General features: G+C 43.5%; 1 protein-coding gene across 1 annotated transcript; it reads right to left on the reverse strand.

Annotated features, from left to right (window-relative positions):
* Positions 1-15,558: 15,558 nt before the first annotated feature.
* LOC112260399 (G-protein coupled receptor 55) lies at positions 15,559-20,621 on the reverse strand. Its single transcript, XM_024435471.2, has 3 exons — positions 20,276-20,621; positions 18,690-19,422; positions 15,559-17,241 (listed from the first exon to the last, which is right to left on the reverse strand). Exons 1-3 carry the CDS (start codon positions 20,287-20,289, stop codon positions 17,032-17,034), a joined length of 957 nt encoding a protein of 318 aa, XP_024291239.1. The 5' UTR covers positions 20,290-20,621; the 3' UTR covers positions 15,559-17,031.
* Between the last annotated feature and the right edge of the window lie 720 nt (positions 20,622-21,341).

Raw genomic sequence — 21,341 nt, forward strand, 5'->3', positions numbered from 1 at the left:
ACAATTTAACCTGACCTTATGGTGAGAGTGATTATTATTTACATTCTTTAATTCAAGTTCTCTCTGTTCACATACAATGGCTTAAATAATGAAGAAAAGATCCACGGACGGGTGATCCAAAGGGGAATGTTAGTTGGTTGTATCTACATGGTGAAAAACATATCCACATTTATAAATGTGGTTTTGTATTCACACACATCTACTCCCTGCTTTTAAGCAAGAGGGTTGAGCTCATTTCATCCTCCATGGTCTTAACTTAAATGGATGAAATTCTTCCCCAAAAGAGTCTATCAACGGGATCGTATTGCCCCTTCAGGTTAGAATGTTGTTTAAAACATCATGGAGTAAAACTATGGGTTAACTGAGACAAATTCTTTGTTCATTGCATCAGGTATGAAGGTAAGACCCAGATGCAAACCACGTCAAATAAACAATAGTTTAATATCTCAACAGGGGCAGGCAATAGACAGGTTAAGGCAGACAGAGGTGGGGAAACAATACCGGATGGCAGGCAGGCTCAGGGTCAGGGGCAGGCAAAGTGCTCAGGCAGGTGGGCTCGGAGTCAGGACAGGCAAGGGTCTAAACCAAGAAGGCGAGAAACTGGAAAAGGCAGGAGCTGAGACACAAAACACTTGTTGGCTTGAACAAACAGAAATACACAGGGGATAGTGGGGAAGATGGGTGACACCTGGAGGGTGGTGGAGACAATCACAAAGACCGGTGAAACAGATCAGGGTGTGACACAACGAGGAACGGCCCTGCATGTAAGTCCATCTCTCGTGAGGTATTAGTTACACTATCTGTTGTGCAGAAATTATTCCACAATGGGTGGTACCACATACGCATGAGGACCTGTCTACCTGTCCTCTGATCATGCAGGTTACGTATGTGAATCAATCCTTTCTATGTTGTCAAGGGGGAAGGATAATGACAATAAAAAACATGTACAGAAATACAGAGATGAAAATGGCAGAAGTACATAAAAAAAGTATAAGTTAAAAAAACACTGTCCAAGCTCTGTCCCAAAATAATATCACCCAGTATTAGGGGCTACCTAGTCAGTTGCACTGAATGCATTCAATGGAAATGTGTCTTCCGCATTTAACTCACTCCCCCTGAATCAGAGATGTGCTGATGGCTGCACTAATCGACGTCATCGGCACCCAGGGAGCAGTTGTTGGGGGTTAACTGCCTTTCTCAAAGGTAGAATGGCAGATTTTTCCATCTTGATGGCTCAGGGATTCGAACCAGCGACCTTTCAATTACCAATGCTCTCAACCGCTGACTGACCCAATGCTCTTAACCGCTAGGATACCTGCCACCCTGGGTACGTATGACACCGCTCATTCAGCCTTCCTCTCCTTTCCTTTCCTCTCCTCATCCTTCACTCTCCCCAATCTAGTTCAAGTGACCTTCTCTGTTGGCATCATCGATTCCCTCTTCCCTCCTCCCCACCATTGACCTGTGTATTCTTTAGCCTCAGCCAGCAGCAGGTGACTTCTACAGGGGCTGGGTAGGGTGGTCTGGCTGGGAGCCACCTGGAGAAGCCTCGTAACGGACCACAGCTGTGGCATTAAATGCTTGCTGCAGGATCAAACACATTCCCATCAGAGACGTACAAATATATAAATTATTAATTAACCACGAATGAACTATTTTAAACCCTCTAGAAACCAGTTGTAAAGGGACCCTCACTGTAAAATACCATTGTGGACTATAAAGGTCACAAAATGTTACATGAAGTCAGAATAGTTGATAGCAGAAGAATGCAGGAAAAGTAACCCACCTGTCACGACTTCCTCCGAAGTCGGTCCCTCTCCTTGTTCACGCGACGTTCGCCGGTAGACGTCATCGGTCTTCTAGCCATCGCCGATCCACTTTTCATTTTCCATTTGTTTTGTCTTCCCACTCACCTGGTTTCAATTCCATCCTTGCATGTTGTGTATTTAACCCTCTGTTCCCTCCATGTCCATGTCCTTGTCCGGAATTGTTTATTGTAGTGCTTGTGCACGTTATGCTGGTGTGTGATGGGTTTTACCCATTGATTTATTTGTACTGTTTACGGTGGTTTTATTTATTAAACTGTGCCATTGTAAATCAGTTTTGCTCTCCTGCGCCTGACTTCTCTGCCACCAGTACCCACCCCTTACACCACCTTCCATTTGCTCTAGGTCAAGTTCTTCTTGATCTTGGCGCTGACAGATTCACGGATGTTCTTATCCAGGGCTGTGTCTCCAGCAATCCTGAGGGAGGGAGAGAGACATGAGGGCCAGGCTCTGTTGGGGTGGGGCACAAGAATAGGTGCAAGACGGTGTGTGTGTGTGCATGCACTGTACCAGGACTGCTGAAGAGCCTGGTCACCTGTGTAGCATATCCTTGGGTCCTTCTCTATCAGGTGGACGATAGAGTCTTTAGCTGGAAACACCACAGGGACACACAACATATTACCAATCAAATCAAATTTGTCACACGCACAGAATACAACAGGTGCAGCCCTGACAATGAAATAATGACTTACAAGTCCTTAGCCAACAATGCTTTAAGAAGTGTTAAGTAAAAAGTAGATCAGTTTAAAAAAAAGTTACAAATCATAAAACAGCAGCAGTGAAATAACAATAGCGAGGCTATATACAGGGTCTACTCAGACCACTCTTTTACACTGCTGCTACTCTTTGTTTATTATCAACCCATAGTCACTTTAACTCTACCTACATGTACATATTACCTCAATTACATCTACTAACTGGTGCCCCCGCACATTGACTCTGTACTGGTACCCCCTGTATATAGCCTCCACATTGACACTGTACTGGTTCCCCCTGTATATAGCCTCCACATTGACTCTGTACTGGCACCCCCTGTATATAGCCTCCACATTGACTCTGTACTGGTTCCCCCTGTATATAGCCTCCACATTGACTCTGTACTGGTTCCCCCTGTATATAGCCTCCACATTGACTCTGTACTGGTTCCCCCTGTATATAGTCTCCACATTGACTCTGTACTGGTACCCCCTGTATATAGCCTCCACATTGACTCTGTACTGGTTCCCCCTGTATATAGTCTCCACATTGACTCTGTACTGGTACCCCCTGTATATAGTCTCCACATTGACTCTGTACTGGTACCCCCTGTATATAGTCTCCACATTGACTCTGTACTGGTACCCCCTGTATATAGTCTCCACATTGACTCTGTTCTGTACTGGTACCCCCTGTATATAGTCTCCACATTGACTCTGTATCGGTACCCCCTGTATATAGTCTCGCTTCTGTTATTTTACTGCTGCGGTTTTATTATTTGTAACTCCCCCCCCTATTTCTTACTTATCTACTTATCAAGCCATGAGTCTTATGGCTTGGGGGTAGAAGCTGTTAAGAAGCCTTTTGGACCTAGACTTGGCGCTCAGGTACCGCTTGCCGTGCAGTAGCAGAGAGAACAATCTATGACTAGGGTGGCTGGAGTCTTCGTCAATTTTTAGAGCCTTCCTCTGACACTGCCTGGTATAGAGGTCCTGGATGGCAGGAAGCTTGGTCCCAGTGATGTACTGGGCCGTACGCACTACCCTCTGTAGTGCCTTGTGGTCGGAGGCCGAGCAATTGCCATACCAGGCAGTGATGCAACCAGTGCTCTCGATGGTGCAGCTGTAGAACCTTTTGAGGATCTGAGGACCAATGCCAAATATTTTCAGTCTCCTGAGGGGCAATAGGCTTTGTTGTGCCATCTTCACGACTGTCTTAGTGTGTTTGGACCCTGATCGTTTGTTGGTGATGTGGACAACAAGGAACTTGAAGCTCTCAACCTGCTCCACTGCAGCCCCATCGATGAGAATGGGGGCGTGATTGGTCCTCCTTTTCCTGTAGTCCACAATCTCCTTTGTCTTGATCAAGTTGAGGGAGAGGTTGTTGTCCTGGCACCACACAGCCAGGTCTCTGACCTCCTCCATATAGGCTCTCATTGTTGATGGTGATCAGGCCTACCACCATTGTGTCATAGGCAAACTTGATGATGGTGTTGGAGTCGTGCCTGGCCATGCAGTCATGAGTGAACAGGGAGTACAGGAGGGGACTGAGCATGCACCCCTGAGGGGCCCCCATGTTGAGGATCAGCGTGGTGAATGTGTTTTTACTTCCTTGAAACATGTTGGTATTACAGAATCAGTCAGGGAAAGGTTGAAAATGTCAGTGAAGACACTTGCCAGTTGGTCAGCGCATGCTCGGAGTACACTTCCTGGTAATCCGTTTGGCCCTGCGGCCTTGTGAATGTTGACCTGTTTAAAGGTCTTACATCGGCTACGGAGAGCGTGATCACAGTCATCCGGAACAGCTGACGCTCTCATGTATGCTTTAGTGTTACTTGCCTCGAAGCGAGCATAGAAGTAATTTAGCTCGTCTGGTAGGCTTGTGTCACTGGGCAGCTCGCGGCTGTGCTTCCCTTTGTAGTCTGTAATTGTTTGCAAGCTCTGCCACATCCGACGAGCGTCGGAGCCGGTGTAGTACGATTCAATCTTAGTCCTGTTTTGATGCTTTGCCTGTTTGATGGTTCGTCGGAGTGCATAGTGGGATTTCTTATAAGCTTCTAGATTAGAGTCCTACCCCTTGAAAGTGGCAGCTCTACCCTTTAGCTCAGTACAGATGTTGCCTGTAATCCATGGCATCTGGTTGGGGTATGTACATACGTTCACTGTGGGGACGATGTCATCGATGCACTTTTTGATGAAGCCAGTGACTGATGTGGTGTACTCCTCAATGCCATCAGAAGAATCCCAGTCTGTGCTAGCAAAACAGTCATGTAGCTTAGCATTTGCTTCATCTGACCACTTTCTTATTGACCAAGTCACTGGTGCTTCCAACTTGAGTTTTTGCTTGTAAGCAGGAATCAAGAGCATAGAATTATTGTCAGATTTGTCAAATGGAGGGAGAGGGAGAGCTTTGTACTCGTCTCTGTGTGTGGAGTAAAGGTGGTCCAGAGTTTTTGTCCCCCTCTGGTTGCACATTTAACATGCTGGTAGAAATGAGGTAAAATGGATTTGAGTTTCCCTGCATTAAAGTCCCCGGCCACTAGGAGCGCCGCCTCCTGTTTGCTTATGGCCGTACATATGATGAGATACTCTACCTCAGGCGAGCAAAGCCCTGAGACTTCCTTAGATTTCGTGCACCAGCTGTTGTTTACAAATATACATAGACCGCCACCCCTTGTCTTACCAGAGGCTGCTGTTCTTTCCTGCCGAAAAGCTTCAAACCCGTCAGCTGTATGTTATTCATGTCGTCGTTCAGCCATGACTCGGTGAAACATAAGATATCACAGTTTTTAGTGTCCCATTTGTAGGATATATTTGTGATCGTCTATTTTATTATTGATTGATTGTACTTTGGCTAATAGGACCGATGGTAGAGGTAGATTACACTCTCGGAGACGGAGCTGTACAAGGCACTTTGTCCACAATACCTCCGTCTCTTTCTCCTGCGAATGATGTGGATGAAGGCCTTGTCGGCGTCTGAAGTAAATCCTTCCCGTCTGACTCGCTGAAGAAAAATTATTCCTCCAGTACAGGGTGAGTAATCGCTGTCCTGATATCTAGTAGCTCTTTTCGGTCATAAGAGACGGTGGCAGAAGCATTATGTACAAAAAAATACAAAAAAAAGTTACAAATAATGCGAAAAAACATACACAATAGCACAATTGGTTACAGGATTGTATCTCCTTCGGCGCTATTCTTGAGCTAATCATTTTTCAAACATACAGTACAAATATAAACAGCGTTTTTTATTACAAGTTAGTAGATGACCTCATGACATATAGTTTGATAAAGCAAAAGTTAGCCAAAGGAGTGGGAAACTATTTCTTCAACCCAGGCACCAACAAGGAGCTTGACTGCAGTAAAAAACACTGTCCAGACTCCAGCATGGAATTGGCCTGACTTTGAACCAGCCCTGCATGTCTCTCTCTGCAGGTCTTATCGTGTGACAAATTTGAATTATTTTGTTTCTTTGATGTAATCACTGATCTGACATGAGTTTACTCTAAGTCATGAGGTGTCCACCTTGCTTGGACTATATCCAATTATGTCAGATCAACATTTACCTCAGCGGAAAGATGAAGGAAGGATAAATAAGGCATCATAAGAGCAGGCCGTCCTCTCAGCAGTGCCAGGAGAAACCTCGGAGCTAACATGAAAGAAGAAGTTACAGAACAATGACTCCGATGGACCATCAGTCCACTGCCTTGCTGTAGGGATTCTGAGCCAGTACATCAGGGGCTGCCAGAGACAACACTCATGTTTTCATCACTTCATTCAGCGTTACACTTCAGCTCTGACATCATAACAAACTAGATCACTGGTGGAGTGTGTTTGATCTCAAACTAAACGGAATCATGGAAGATTGATCACACTCACAGAAACATACACACGCAGTTAGGCCTCCTTCTCTTCATGCGCCATAAAACCATATCTTTTTTATGCTGAATATTTTTTTCATAACAAAGGGAATTAAATGTGGCGAACAAATAGGTTGTCCTGGTCGTACCATGCCCCTGCTGCTGTCTCCCACATACACCACCATGTTCATCTGAGGGGTCCAGATGTGGATTTACCTCTTCCAGAGGGTGAGGGGGGACAGGGGTACCACCAGCAGAAAGAACAAGTTGAAGAAGGTCTTTGCAAGGCCCTTCTCATCAGCTTTTTATTTTACTAGGCAAGTCAGTTAAGAACAAATTCTGATTTTCAATGACAGCCTAGGAACAGTGGGTTAACTGCCTGTTCAGATGCAGAACGACAGATTTGTGCCTTGTCAGCTCGGGGGTTTGAACTTGCAACCTTCTGGTTACTAGTCCAACGCCCTAACCACTAGGCTACCCTGCTGGGGAGTGATGAGACAAGATAGTAGCTATCTATAACAATTGGACACAATGAAATTGGGGAGAAAAAGGGGTAAAATTTAAAAAATATATATATAAAAAAAGAATGCTGTTCATTGCTGTTTGTGACTACAGCTCAGCCTTCAACACCATAGCACCCTCCAAGCTCATCACTAAGCTTGCGGCCCTGGGTCTGAACCCCGCCCTGTGAAACTGGGTCCCGGACTTCCTGACAGGCCGCCCAAGCTGAGAGGTCAAATATACTGTTAAGAATCTCTGCTGCCAAGTTTACACCTTCACTATTATAGTGGAACGTTTTATCCAGGTAGTTGTCTAAAAGGGATTGAATTTGTTGTTGCCTAATAGTTTTTTGGTAAGTTTCCAAACTACATTCCTTCCTTCTATAGCATTTCTTAATGTTACTCAGTTCCTTTGGCTTTGATGCCTCATGATTGAGTATTGCTCTGTTCAAGTACACTGTGATTTTGCTGTGGTCTGATAGGGGTGTCAGTGGGCTGACTGTGAATGCTCTGAGAGACTCTGGGTTGAGGTCAGTGACCTACCATAGGAGTCCCCTCAAAGCCTACCATTGACTATGTACATACCCAGCGTGCTATGTACAGTACATATCTATCTATTCCTCAGAGATCCTATAAGGTAACAAGACTTTACAATTTCATTAGGGGTGTAGTATATCCTATAGGACACCATATTTGGTCAGAGAGCGACGCCTTAATGGCACGCCGATGACGAGGGCGGCCATCTCTTGAACAACTGTATCTTTGTCAAATAAGAACCAATTGGGGTCAAACAAAGCTAGCTCAATAGCCAATGAGCTGGGCTTTACGGGAGTACCAGGAAACAATGTATATGTCGTCAAATGTAGTTTCTAACCTTGTACGACAGCATGCCTTTTCATTTTGGACGAAAATTATAAGGATATTCAGAGTTATGAAAACTGGTTATTTTGCTATTGTTGAACTTATAATATGGCTACTAATACTTGGAAAGCTAAATCAAAGTCCAAGTATACAGATTTGACGATATTCTTGCAGAAAAATGGAATATGAATGCGACTGTGTCCTTCACGATTTGACCAAATGTACATGGGGAATTCACAGTAAAAGTCTTTAGGATCTGTCATTCTCCAAGTTATCCTTTTGGAACTTTGCACATACACTGCTGCCATCTTGTGGACACTATTGAAATTACAACCAGAGTGATGGCTTTAACAGAGACCTTTCTCTTGCATTTCAAAGATGGTGGTAAAAAAAACACTGGTTGATTTTTTTCTTTGTATTTTCTTCTACCAGATCTATTGTGTCATATTCTCCTACATTCAATTCACATTTCCACACAACTTCAAAGTGTTTCCTTTCAACTGGTAGGCCCACTGCAATTTGCATACAGGCCCAATAGATCCACGGATGATGCAATCGCCATCGCGCTCCACACTGCCCTATCCTATCTGGACAAGCCGAATACCTATGTAAGAATGCTGTTCATTGCTGTTTGTGACTACAGCTCAGTCTTCAACACCATAGCACCCTCCAAGCTCATCATTAAGCTTGCGGCCCTGGGTCTGAACCCCGCCCTGGGAAACTGTGTCCTGGACTTCCTGACGGGCCGCCCACCAGGTGGTAAAGGTAGGTAACAATGCCAAGAGTGTGCAAAGCTGTCATCAAGGCATTTATTTATTTTTATAACCTTTATGTTACTAGGCAAGTCAGTTAAGAACAAATTCTTATCGCCCTACTCCGGCCAAACCCAGACGACGCTGGGTCAGTTGTGCGCCTCCCTATGGGACTCCCAATCACGGCCGGATGTGATGCAGCCTGGATGGCAAAGGGTGGCTACTTTGAAGAATCTCAAATATAAAATAGATTTTGATTTGTTTAACACTTCTTTGGTTACTACATGATTCCATGTGTTATTTCATAGTGTTGATGTCTTCATTATTATTCCACAATGTTGAAAATAGTAAAAATAAAGAAAAACCCTGGAATGAGTAGGTGTATCCAAACTTTTGACTGGTACTGTACACGCCATATATATATTTATACTCTGGACTCCGACATTGCACGTCCAAATATTGATATATTTCTCAATTGCATTATATTACTTTTAGATGTGTGTATTGTTAGATATTACTGCACTGTTGGAGCTAGGAACACAAGCATTTCACTACACCCACAATAACATCTGCTAAACATGTGTACTCGACCAATACAATTTTCATTGATTTGATTGTTGGTTTGCTTTGACAGAGAAGAAGTCAATAAAGGACAGGGTAATGTGCACAAGGCACAACACAAAAGACAACACAGTGTCACCGGGAGGTAGAAGAGTATCTCAACTGCAATATCAAATGTTTGTTGTTGTTGTTGCAACAGGTTTTGTTATAGTTTGTGCTCTAATGAGCATGACCCAGCTTCAATAAAGAACATGCTCAAATCATTAGAGGACAGCAACAACATGGTTGAGTTCAGGTGGAGGACATTGTATATGTTGAGTATTTGTGAGTGAATGAATGGACAATGGAGGAGCACCCTAAGCTGGATGCTCGGCTGGCGGGAACAGGACACACACACACACACACACACACACACACACACACACACACACACACACACACACACACACACACACACACACACACACACACACACACACACACACACACACACACACACACACACACACACACACACACACACACACACACACACACACACACACACACAGTCTCTCCATTGAGTGGATACTGTCACGTCTGCTCCCGCTCTTCCCTTCCCCTGGCGCATGAGGGCGCCAGATTACCCTGCATCACGCGCTCCTGCCATCCTTCACTCACACCTGCCTTCCCTCGTCACTCGCATCAGCGTTATTGGACTCACTTATAACCTGTTATTTCCTCCCCTATATTGGTCAGTTCCCTGCTCTGTTCCCCGCTGCTGCATTGATTGTCTTTGTCTTTCTATTTGTTTATGACGCTGTTCCTGTCTCGTCAATGTCAGTTGTTTATTAAATGTTAACTCTCCGTACCTGCTTCGTCTCTCCAGCGTCAGTCCGCGTGACAGATACAACACAAAGGAGTTAGTAAGAGCCACACAATGGACATAATCATAAATCGAAACCACGTAGCTAGTTCGTAAGACTAAGATGTGCACCATGATTACTGAAGGAGCAGGAAAGGGATGGAAAGGTGCCACCACTGTCACACTCAACTTAGTAGAGCAAATGAATAAGAACACGAAGCAGCTGCTTCCGGGACTTACGGTTTTCAATGGATAACATTAGATGGAAAGTTCAATGTAATAGCCGACCGCAAATTCTTACCTTGGAAAGCAGCACATGCATGTTGTGTGTCTGTGTTGTGTGTCAGTTGTCCTGTGTGTGTTCCTGTTGGTCAGAATTCAGGAATGGGTGGTGGTGGTTGAGATGGTCTCCCTAGCCTCTTGGGTGACGTTTCACAATTCGTGAGCTGATTTTATAAACTATGAGCACGTTTTATATCAATTCATGCACAGGTTTTAGTCATTTGTGAGCATGTTTCATCATTCGTGAGCTCGTTTTATAAATCATGAGCATGTTTATTATCAATTCATGCACGTTTTAGGAATATTGTGAGCTTGTTAAAAAAAAGATCTCAGTCAATGTCACCTCCTGGGCTCCATAGGAAACAGACAGAAAGGATTCCTTAATGATTTAGTTAAATCCCCTAATTCAAATAAACGTGCACCGAGTTATTCAAAAGCCTTCTGTTCACCTGATTTAGAATTCCTCACAATCAAATGTAGACCGCATTATCTACCAAGAGAATTCTCTTCGATTATAATCACAGCCGTATATATCCCCCCCCCAAGCAGACACATCGATGGCTCTGAACGAACTTTATTTAACTCTCTGCAAACTGGAAACGATTTATCCGGAGGCTGCATTCATTGTAGCTGGGGATTTTAACAAGGCTAATCTGAAAACAAGACTCCCTAAATTTTATCAGCATATCGATTGCGCAACCAGGGGTGGAAAGACCCTGGATCATTGTTACTCTAACTTCCGCGACGCATATAAGGCCCTGCCCCGCCCCCTTTCGGAAAAGCTGACCACGACTCCATTTTGTTGATCCCTGCCTACAGACAGAAACTAAAACAAGAAGCTCCCACGCTGAGGTCTGTCCAACGCTGGTCCGACCAAGCTGACTCCACACTCCAAGACTGCTTCCATCACGTGGACTGGGAGATGTTTCGTATTGCGTCAGACAACAACATTGACGAATACGCTGATACGGTGTGCGAGTTCATTAGAACGTGCGTTGAAGATGTCGTTCCCATAGCAACGATTAAAACATTCCCTAACCAGAAACCGTGGATTGATGGCAGCATTCGTGTGAAACTGAAGGCACGAACCACTGCTTTTAATCAGGGCAAGGTGTCTGGTAACATGGCTGAATACAAACAGTGCAGCTATTCCCTCCGCAAGGCTATCAAACAAGCTAAGCGCCAGTACAGAGACAAAGTAGAATCTCAATTCAACGGCTCAGACACAAGAGGTATGTGGCAGGGTCTACAGTCAATCACGGACTACAGGAAGAAACCCAGCCCAGTCACGGACCAGGATGTCTTGCTCCCAGGCAGACTAAATAACTTTTTTGCCCGCTTTGAGGACAATACAGTGCCACTGACACGGCCTGCAACGGAAACATGCGGTCTCTCCTTCACTGCAGCCGAAGTGAGTAAGACATTTAAACGTGTTAACCCTCGCAAGGCTGCAGGCCCAGACGGCATCCCCAGCCGCGCCCTCAGAGCATGCGCAGACCAGCTGGCCGGTGTGTTTACGGACATATTCAATCAATCCCTATACCAGTCTGCTGTTCCCACATGCTTCAAGAGGGCCACCATTGTTCCTGTTCCCAAGAAAGCTAAGGTAACTGAGCTAAACGACTACCGCCCGTAGCACTCACATCCGTCATCATGAAGTGCTTTGAGAGACTAGTCAAGGACCATATCACCTCCACCCTACCTGACACCCTTGACCCACTCCAATTTGCTTACCGCCCAAATAGGTCCACAGACGATGCAATCTCAACCACACTGCACACTGCCCTAACCCATCTGGACAAGAGGAATACCTATGTGAGAATGCTGTTCATCGACTACAGCTCGGCATTCAACACCATAGTACCCTCCAAGCTCGTCATCAAGCTCGAGACCCTGGGTCTCGACCCCGCCCTGTGCAACTGGGTACTGGACTTCCTGACGGGCCGCCCCCAGGTGGTGAGGGTAGGCAACAACATCTCCTCCCCGCTGATCCTCAACACTGGGGCCCCACAAGGGTGCGTTCTGAGCCCTCTCCTGTACTCCCTGTTCACCCACGACTGCGTGGCCATGCACGCCTCCAACTCAATCATCAAGTTTGCGGACGACACAACAGTGGTAGGCTTGATTACCAACAACGACGAGACGGCCTACAGGGAGGAGGTGAGGGCCCTCGGAGTGTGGTGTCAGGAAAATAACCTCACACTCAACGTCAACAAAACTAAGGAGATGATTGTGGACTTCAGGAAACAGCAGAGGGAACACCCCCATCCACATCGATGGAACAGTAGTGGAGAGGGTAGCAAGTTTTAAGTTCCTCGGCATACACATCACAGACAAACTGAATTGGTCCACTCACACAGACAGCATCGTGAGGAAGGCGCAGCAGCGCCTCTTCAACCTCAGGAGGCTGAAGAAATTCGGCTTGTCACCAAAAGCACTCACAAACTTCTACAGATGCACAATCGAGAGCATCCTGGCGGGCTGTATCACCGCCTGGTATGGCAACTGCACCGCCCTCAACCGTAAGGCTCTCCAGAGGGTAGTGAGGTCTGCACAACGCATCACCGGGGGCAAACTACCTGCCCTCCAGGACACCTACACCACCCGATGCTACAGGAAGGCCATAAAGATCATCAAGGACATCAACCACCCGAGCCACTGCCTGTTCACCCCGCTGCCATCCAGAAGGCGAGGTCAGTACAGGTGCATCAAAGCTGGGACCGAGAGACTGAAAAACAGCTTCTATCTCAAGGCCATCAGACTGTTAAACAGCCACCACTAACATTGAGTGGCTACTGCCAACACACTGTCAATGACACTGACTCTACTCCAGCCACTTTAATCATGGGAATTGATGGGAAATGATGTAAATATATCACTAGCCACTTTAAACAATGCTACCTTATATAATGTTACTTACCCTACATTGTTCATCTCATATGCATACGTTGATACTGTACTCTATATCATCGACTGCATCCTTATGTAATACATGTATCACTAGCCACTTTAACTATGCCACTTGGTTTACATACTTATCTCATATGTATATACTGTACTCGATATCATCTACTGTATCTTGCCTATGCTGCTCTGTACCATCACTCATTCATATATCCTTATGTACATATTCTTTATCCCCTTACACTGTGTATGACAGTAGTTTTTTTTTGTTGGAATTGTTAGTTAGATTACCTGCTCGTTATTACTGCATTGTCGGAACTAGAAGCACAAGCATTTCGCTACACTCGCATTAACATCTGCTAACCATGTGTATGTGACAAATAAAATTTGATTTGATTTGTAATGTTCATGTTCTGAACTCATGGCTTTGGTTACTTCTGCTGCAATTACAACCCCTGCCACCGGGTGCCATTGTTATACCAAGATTGAGGAACGAGAAATGCAGTATGCAAAACATCACAACTTTGAAGTGGCTTACACAACAACCATCCAAACAGTTAAATGACATTGCTCCTCATTATGGAGGTACAGTTTGCTCACAAACAACCCCTTTCAACAGCTAGATGAAAGAGGTATCCCTCTGTATAATTCCATGAATTCCTAAAGACTGTGGGTCAGATTGGCTTAGCTAAGCATTTGCAACTGCTTTGCACCTGTGTTTTCATAATGGAATTAATAAACATTAAAGGTGCACTATGCAGAAATTACTCCGCCATTTCCTGGTTGCTATAATTCTAATAGTTCGCCTAATTTCAGTTTATGTGAGCAAGTAGGCCGTCATTGTAAATAAGAATTTGTTCTTAACTGACTTGCCTAGTTAAATGAAGGTTAAATAAAATCAATAAGAACTTGTGTTGAGAATCATTGATCCAACTAAACCGCTGTGAAATATATTTTCCAGAACCACAAATGTCGTATTTTCAAGTGTGGTGTACCATTTTCAAGCTGGTGTACAAAACCGAAAGTAAAAGACGCAAAAAACAAACTTAAGAATGGGGGGCATAGAAATAGCGCTTCTTAGACTTGCTTTCAATGAGTGACAGATCTATAACTCACATTTCTACGTGGATTCGGTCTGTTCGCCCGAAAAGTTACATATTGCAGCTTTAAGGACAGAACAAAAACATAAAATAAAGCTTGAAGTTACAGTTCATTTTCTTACATTTCAGAAAAGTTAACTAAACCTTTAAACTGACTGATGTTAAAGTTTTTTTTCCCCATGATGTTACTTAGATTGATGCTTGGGTGCATCAATAGACTGTTAAGGCTTAAGAGAAAGAATACTACAGTTGCAGAAAGGTTAAGAACGTTTTAGCCTTGTTTTAGGTGTTAAATCCCTTACTGAAAAAACAGGTGCAAAGTGTGACCTGATCTGAGACCTTTTCTTCATGTTTTACATGAGATCTATAATGCGCTTTAGTAGAAGTCCCATATACTGTATGGGTCTCTCTCTCTCTCTCTCTCTCTCTCTCTCTCTCTCTCTCTCTCTCTCTCTCTCTCTCTCTCTCTATATATATATATATATATATATATATATATATATATATATATATATATATACATATATATATATATACACTATAAAATCATGACCTTGGATTAGATAACACAACGTGCCATTGGAACACAGGAGTGATGGTTGCTGATAATGGGCCTCTGTACGCCTATGTAAATATTCCATAAAAAATCTGCCGTTTCCAGCTACAGTAGTCATTTACAAATTTACAACATGAACAATGTCTACACTGTATTTCTGATCAATTTGATGTTATTTTAATGGACAAAAAAAGAAGCTTTTCTTTCAAAAACAAGGACATTTCCAAGTGACCCCAAACACTTGAACAGTAGGGTATATATATGGATATTACTGAGATTCTGATTCTGTTTAAAGTAAGTCACAAGAAAGTGAGTCATTGTAGAGGCTCATGTAGCCAACCTAGTCGGACCTCAAAGGGAAATGGATCAGGGGTTTATTCGGAAGTCTTTACCACGGTGTTCCATTTGGTTTCTCTTTTTTCACCATGAAGGTTTATACCGACTGTCCTTCAAAGCCAGACTAAATTAAGATCCTGAGAGTTCAGCCAGACAGCAGTCTACATTTCTGTTCATCCTCCTATCAGTTTCAAAACGCCAGTGAAAGGTACATGTAACGTACTGATAAGGACTGTTTTGAACAACTGTTTCTAGAAAACAGATCAAATAACAGTTTACTTAAAAAAATTAAAAAAAAGATTTCATCGAATGACCGAAGAAAACTTATTTTAGTGGTCAGTAACATAGGTTGCTGTTATATGAATAGACAGCTTTAATAATGTGTACATACTCCTGTTTGGACTGTTGTCTAACAAAGCGTTCATTCATTTACACAAGAGGGTAAATGAACGCAGCTAAAACAATAATGACCAGGATTTTCATGTAATGTAGCAGGGTTGGGGTTTAATTCCATTCCAATTCACCTAAATCACATATCCTAATCGTATCCATCCTATACACTACTATATACGTATTTTAAATAGACTACTTTTACCCTAATTACAGACATGAACAAAACTATGATCATGTAATAATGTAATACAATTATAATACACCATATTCAATACAGAACATAATATATAGTTGATGTACATATGTTTAGTCATACCTCCACAGTAACATTCAGCATACTGCATACGCAGATAAATGGGGATTTTATTCTTTATGACGGCAGTTGAAACCAGTGGCGGGCTGTCTTAGCCCACATGCAGTGGAGTCCAAAATGATTGGATCCCTTAATAAAGCTGAGCAAAAAAAAGACTGTATAAAATATAACATGTCATATGACCGGTTCAAATCTAAGTGCCAATGGCATTTAGCAAACTATGATCAGGTGACATGAAAATAGAAGTGCATGGCCACAAAATACCTAATCTCTACTGTAAAATATGGCGGTGGATCTTTGATGTTATGGGGCTACTTTGATTCCACTGGTCCTGGGGCCTTTGTTGATAAGGTCAATGGCGTCATGAACTTTACCAATTACCAGGACATTTGAGCCAAAGACCTGGTTGCCTCTGCCAGGAGGATAAAACTTGGACGGAAGTGGATCTTCCAGCAAGATAATAACCTCAAGCACACATCAAAGTCCACAAAGAAATGGTTAACGGAGCACAAAATCAACATTTTTGCCTGTGGCCACCTCAGTTTCTGGACTTGAACCCCATTGGAAACCTGTGGTTTAAATTGAAGAGGGCAGTCCATAAATGCAGACCAAGGAAATATTCTGGAAAGATTCTGTTTAGAGGAGTGGTCAAAGATCCCTCCCAATGTGTTCTCCAATCTCATAAAACATTTCAGAAAAAGGCTCAGTGTCATTATTCTTGCAAGGGGTGGGTGCTGGACTATTGAAAAATGGGGATCCATATCTTTTTGAGATTTAAAAAAAATGACTTGTTAAACAAAATCTCTTTCGCTGAGCAATTGTATTAGCATAAAATAATATGATTTTCTTTCTTTAAAATTGAGCATACAATACAGCTCAGTATTTGTATAATTTATTTTACACAGTCTTTTTTGATCATCTATATCAAGGGATCCAATTACTTTCGACCTGACTGTATGTCTTAGCCCACGTACTGTGTGACTTATAGAGCTCATGAATGCCTATTGTAAGCAAACTGACTTCTCCTTCTCATTCAACCTACAATACCTTGTTGTCCTTCAACCTACCTTGTTGTCTAGGTATTCAACAATAAACACTCCTTTTTCCGTGTCGATGTCCCTTGTCCTCCAACAGTGGCAGAATGTCTCACAAACCTAGTCAGATTACAGCCAGTAACTTCCCAGTGGGCGAAAATGGATAAAACGTCATTTCAACCAGTTTGGCTCAGTGTTTTTTCCTCCATGGGTCTCGTCAGAGCTCCGAGGTGCTGGTGGTGGCTCTCTTCTGGCTCATGGACCTCCTGAAGGTGAAGGTCTGCTTGGAGCTCCTCACCTCCGTGGTGATGAAGTAGTAACACAGAGCGTCTAGACAGCACGTGATGTTGGCCAGACTCATGGTCACCTGAATGTACAAGCTGATCCTTGTCTTGGCCAAGCAGTCCTCGATCAGGCGTTGATGCACCTGGGAGGACAAAGAGGATTAGATAGAGGTTATGCCTGTCAGGTCAGGTCACACGGCCAGGAAAAACTCTGGGTCTTAGCAATAACAGACCAGAGCGAAAGGGTGAAGATGCCCCCAGATAATCACAGTACCAGTCAAAAGTTTGGACACACCTACTCATTCAAGGGGTTTTCTTTATTTTTACTGTTTTCTACATTGCAGAATAATAGTGAAGACATCAAAACTTTGAAATAACTCATATGGAATCATGCAGTTACCAAAAAAGTGTTAAACAATTTTTTTTTTTTAGATTCTTCAAAGTAGCCACCCTTTGCCTTGATGACAGCTTTGCATACTCTTGGCATTCTCTCAACCAGCTTCACCTGGAATGCTTTTCCAACAGTCTTGAAGGAGTTCCCACATATGCTGAGCACTTGTTGGCTGCTTTTCCTTCAATCTGTGGTCCAACTCATCCCAAACCATCTCAATTGGGTTGAGGTCAGGTGATTGTGGAGGCCAGGTCATCTGATGCAACACTCCACTCTCATTGGTAAAATATCCCTTACACAGCCTGGAGGTGTGTTTTGGGTCATTGTCCTGTTGAAAAACAAATGATAGTCCCACTATGTGCAAACCAGATTGCTGCAGAATGCTGTGGTAGCCATGCTGGTTAAGTGTGCCTTGAATTCTAAATAAATCACTGACAGTGTCACCAGCAAAGCACCCACATACCATCACACCTCCTCCTCCATGCTTCACGGTGGGAACCAACATGCGGAGATCATCCGTTCACCTACTCTCCTTCTCATCAGACCAAAGGACAGATTTCCACCGGTCTAATGTTCATTGCTCGTGTTTCTTGGCCCAAGCAAGTCTTTTCTTGGAATTGGGGTCCTTTATAAGTGGCTTCTTTGCAGCAATTTGACCATGAAGGCCTGATTCACACAGTCTCCTCTGAACAGTTGATGTTCAGATGTGTCTGTTACTTGAACTCTGTGAAGCATTTATTTGGGCTGCAATCTGAGGTGCAGCTAACTCTATTGAACTTATCCTCTGCAGCAGAGGTAACTTCAGGTCTTCCTTTCCTGTGGCGGACCTCATGAGAGCCAGTTTCATCATAGCGCTTGATGGTTTTTGCGACTGCACTTGAAGAAACCTTCAAAGTTCTTGAAATGTTCCGTATTGACTGACCTTCATGTCTTAAAGTAATGATGGACTGTCATTTCTTTGTACTCAAATATAGATAGATTTTGATTTGTTTAACACTTTTTTGGATACTACATTATTCCATATGAGTTATTTCATAGTTTTGATGTCTTCACTATTATTCTACAATGAGGATAATAGTAAAAATCAAGAAAAACCCTGGAATGAGTAGGTGGGTCCAAACTTTTGACTGGTACTGTATGTGCACAAAAGATAACCTTAAGAAAGTATTTATGGCATTTCTAGCCTTATTATTAACTCACCAGGAACTGTAGCAGGATGCCCAGGTGGCTGGGTGTGAATGGGACCAGGAAGGCGCAAAGACTACTGTAGATGATCTTCACGCAGCTTCTGCTTTTAGGGCTCTCCTGGCCCGACTGCCTCAGTGTCCGGATGCTTTGGGCTGAACACACCACCAGCACCAGGGCCGGCCCCACGAACCCGAAGCTCAACAGGCAGCCGATCACCTTTGGATGCCAGCCCTCCTTTGAGAACGTGTGGAAGCAGTGGAAGGACCCTGTTTCCTCCTTGCGGAACCCGTAGATAGGGGAGATGCCCCCCAGCACCACCACCCAGACCAGGATGCAGGTCCACAGAGCAGCCCGGGGGGAACGGAGCTGCTTGGCGCGGAATGGGTGGCATATGGCCACCCAGCGGTCCACAGCAATGCAGGTGATGGTATAGATGCTGCCGTACATCCCCACAAAGTAAAGGCTCTCCAGGAGGGAGCAGAGGAAGCGGTGGTGGGCCGCCCATTGGTGGTTGGTGGCGTGCATCTTGAAGGGGAGCAGGAGGAGGAGAAGGAGGTCCATGAGGGCTAGGTTGGTCATGTAGATGGTGGACTCGCTCCACTTGCGAAGGAAGATGCAGAAGACAACCAGGGCGAGGACGTTGAGGATAAGGCCAAACACGAAGATGGGCACGTAGATGACGAGCTCCAGTGATGTCATCAGGTGGTCCACCTCGTCGAAGGAGCAGTTGGTTTCCATGGCGTCGCTGAGGGGGTCAAAGGGAGAAACTGTTTGGTGCTTTATTTAGTTAATGAAGGCATACTGCAATGTATTATTGTTATGTGATTGCTTTTGAATAAAGTACCATGTATGCAAAATGTGTATGCAAAATGTATATGGAAAATGTAGCGGAAAAGCTGTAAAAAACAAACAAGATATGTTTCCTCCAAAGCGGTGGGGTGGTGGATGGGTTAATAAAGCATAAAGAAATGTACAAAATAAAACATCTTAAAAGAAAGACTTCTAAAAGGAATTATGCTATTTTGATTGTGGATTAATTATACATAAAGGTAATAGCCGTACTATCTTTGAATTGTTTCGCTTTTTTCCTCCCAATTATCTTTCCACTACCGTGATATTTAGCAAGCTTGTACCTATATACCCCAGATACCATTTGAAAGGCAAGTGAATCACCCACACGCTCGCACACATACACACACGCGTCTTTATGCAAAACCACATTCCCTTACTTGTGCGAGCACAGTATCTGTACCCTTCTCACGTACAGAAGCAGTGCCTGCCTGATTTAATGTGAGAATCCTTAACCTCTTCACTACCCGTCTGCTCGCCAAACAGCCAGAGTATTCCAAACAAAAATGCTATTTTGGCTGGCTCTCTCTTGTAAAGAGCTCTCAATTAATGTAAACAGGTAAAAGGAAGGTTTGAAAAATGTGAACCCAATTCAGACTGTTCAATTTGAATGGGTTATGCTTTAAAGGAGTAAAATATGACTTCTGGATTTGTTTATTACATTGTTATAGATAAATGAATGAAATCAAAAATGTTGTGCCAATTCTGTTGTAATGATGAAATAGAATACAGTACAAGTGAAACCTTACCTTATAGATGCCATTCTGCTGGTGCGTCTGTCTATCAGTCTGTCTGTCTGTCTGTCCGTTCCAGACACAGTAGTTTCACAGTTCTGTTTTTTTTCTTCTTTCCATGACCACTTCCTATATGTGACATAGCCTCAGTTGTCTACAGTAGCTGGATATGGGTTCTATGCAGCAGAACATTGGGTGAAGTCTGTGACATCCTTAAGACAAAGAGATAGCAGACCACAACAAACAATGTAAACAATCACTTGAGAACATAGTATCATCCTGCTATCACATATATGAAAATATATGAATGCTGATTTTTAAAATGTGCTTATTTCTTATAGAAAAGTTCAAACTAAGTCAGTCTGTCTGCGGTAGTGTAGCCACACAAGGCTCCCGAGTGGCACAGCAGTCTAAGGCAATGCATCTCAGTGCTAGAGGCGTCACTACAGACACCCTGGTTTTAATCCAGGCTGTATCACAACCGGCAGTGATTGGGAGTCCCATATGGCGCCGCACAATTGGCCCAGCGCCGTCCAGGTGTAGGCGGTCATTGTAAATAAGACTTTGTTCTTAACGGACTTGCCTAGTTAAATAAAGGTACAAAAAATGAGGTAAGACAGCCACATTCCTTTTGAACAAAAGGTGAAAACTTTTAATGTGAAAAATGAAGATGACTTAGAAACTGAGGTGCTTTTTACAGTGTCCCTAATATTGAATTCAAACGTATAGTTTATTGTAGTGGAAAAACTCTTGGTCACACCATACTTTAAGTGGTTTCTTATGAAGGTTATGTTGAAATGAAGTCTGAGACACTTTGATGACACAACAGACATGAAAGGGCTCATGATTGCGTGACAGCAGTCTGTTCTTATGTACAGTAATTGAGGATTTCCTGGTTTCGACTGGAGGCATAGAAACCATGTTGAATCAAGGTTGTCATCTCTCTCATCAAAGGGATTGAAGAAATAATTATCATTTTATATCTTATACAAAGCTATTACTCTAATTTTTACTGATAATACTGTAAACCATACTCATTCATGAAAAGATCATTGATGGTCAAAAATTAACTATTTCATCA

Source organism: Oncorhynchus tshawytscha, linkage group LG10 (genome assembly GCF_018296145.1).
Source record: "Oncorhynchus tshawytscha isolate Ot180627B linkage group LG10, Otsh_v2.0, whole genome shotgun sequence".
NCBI lineage: Eukaryota > Metazoa > Chordata > Actinopteri > Salmoniformes > Salmonidae > Oncorhynchus > Oncorhynchus tshawytscha.

Coding starts and splice junctions, on each gene's coding strand:
- LOC112260399 (XM_024435471.2), bottom strand. Junction 17,242..18,689: donor GCATCCTGCTACAGTTCCTG/GTGAGTTAATAA, acceptor TTGTCCTCCCAG/GTGCATCAACGCCTGATCGA.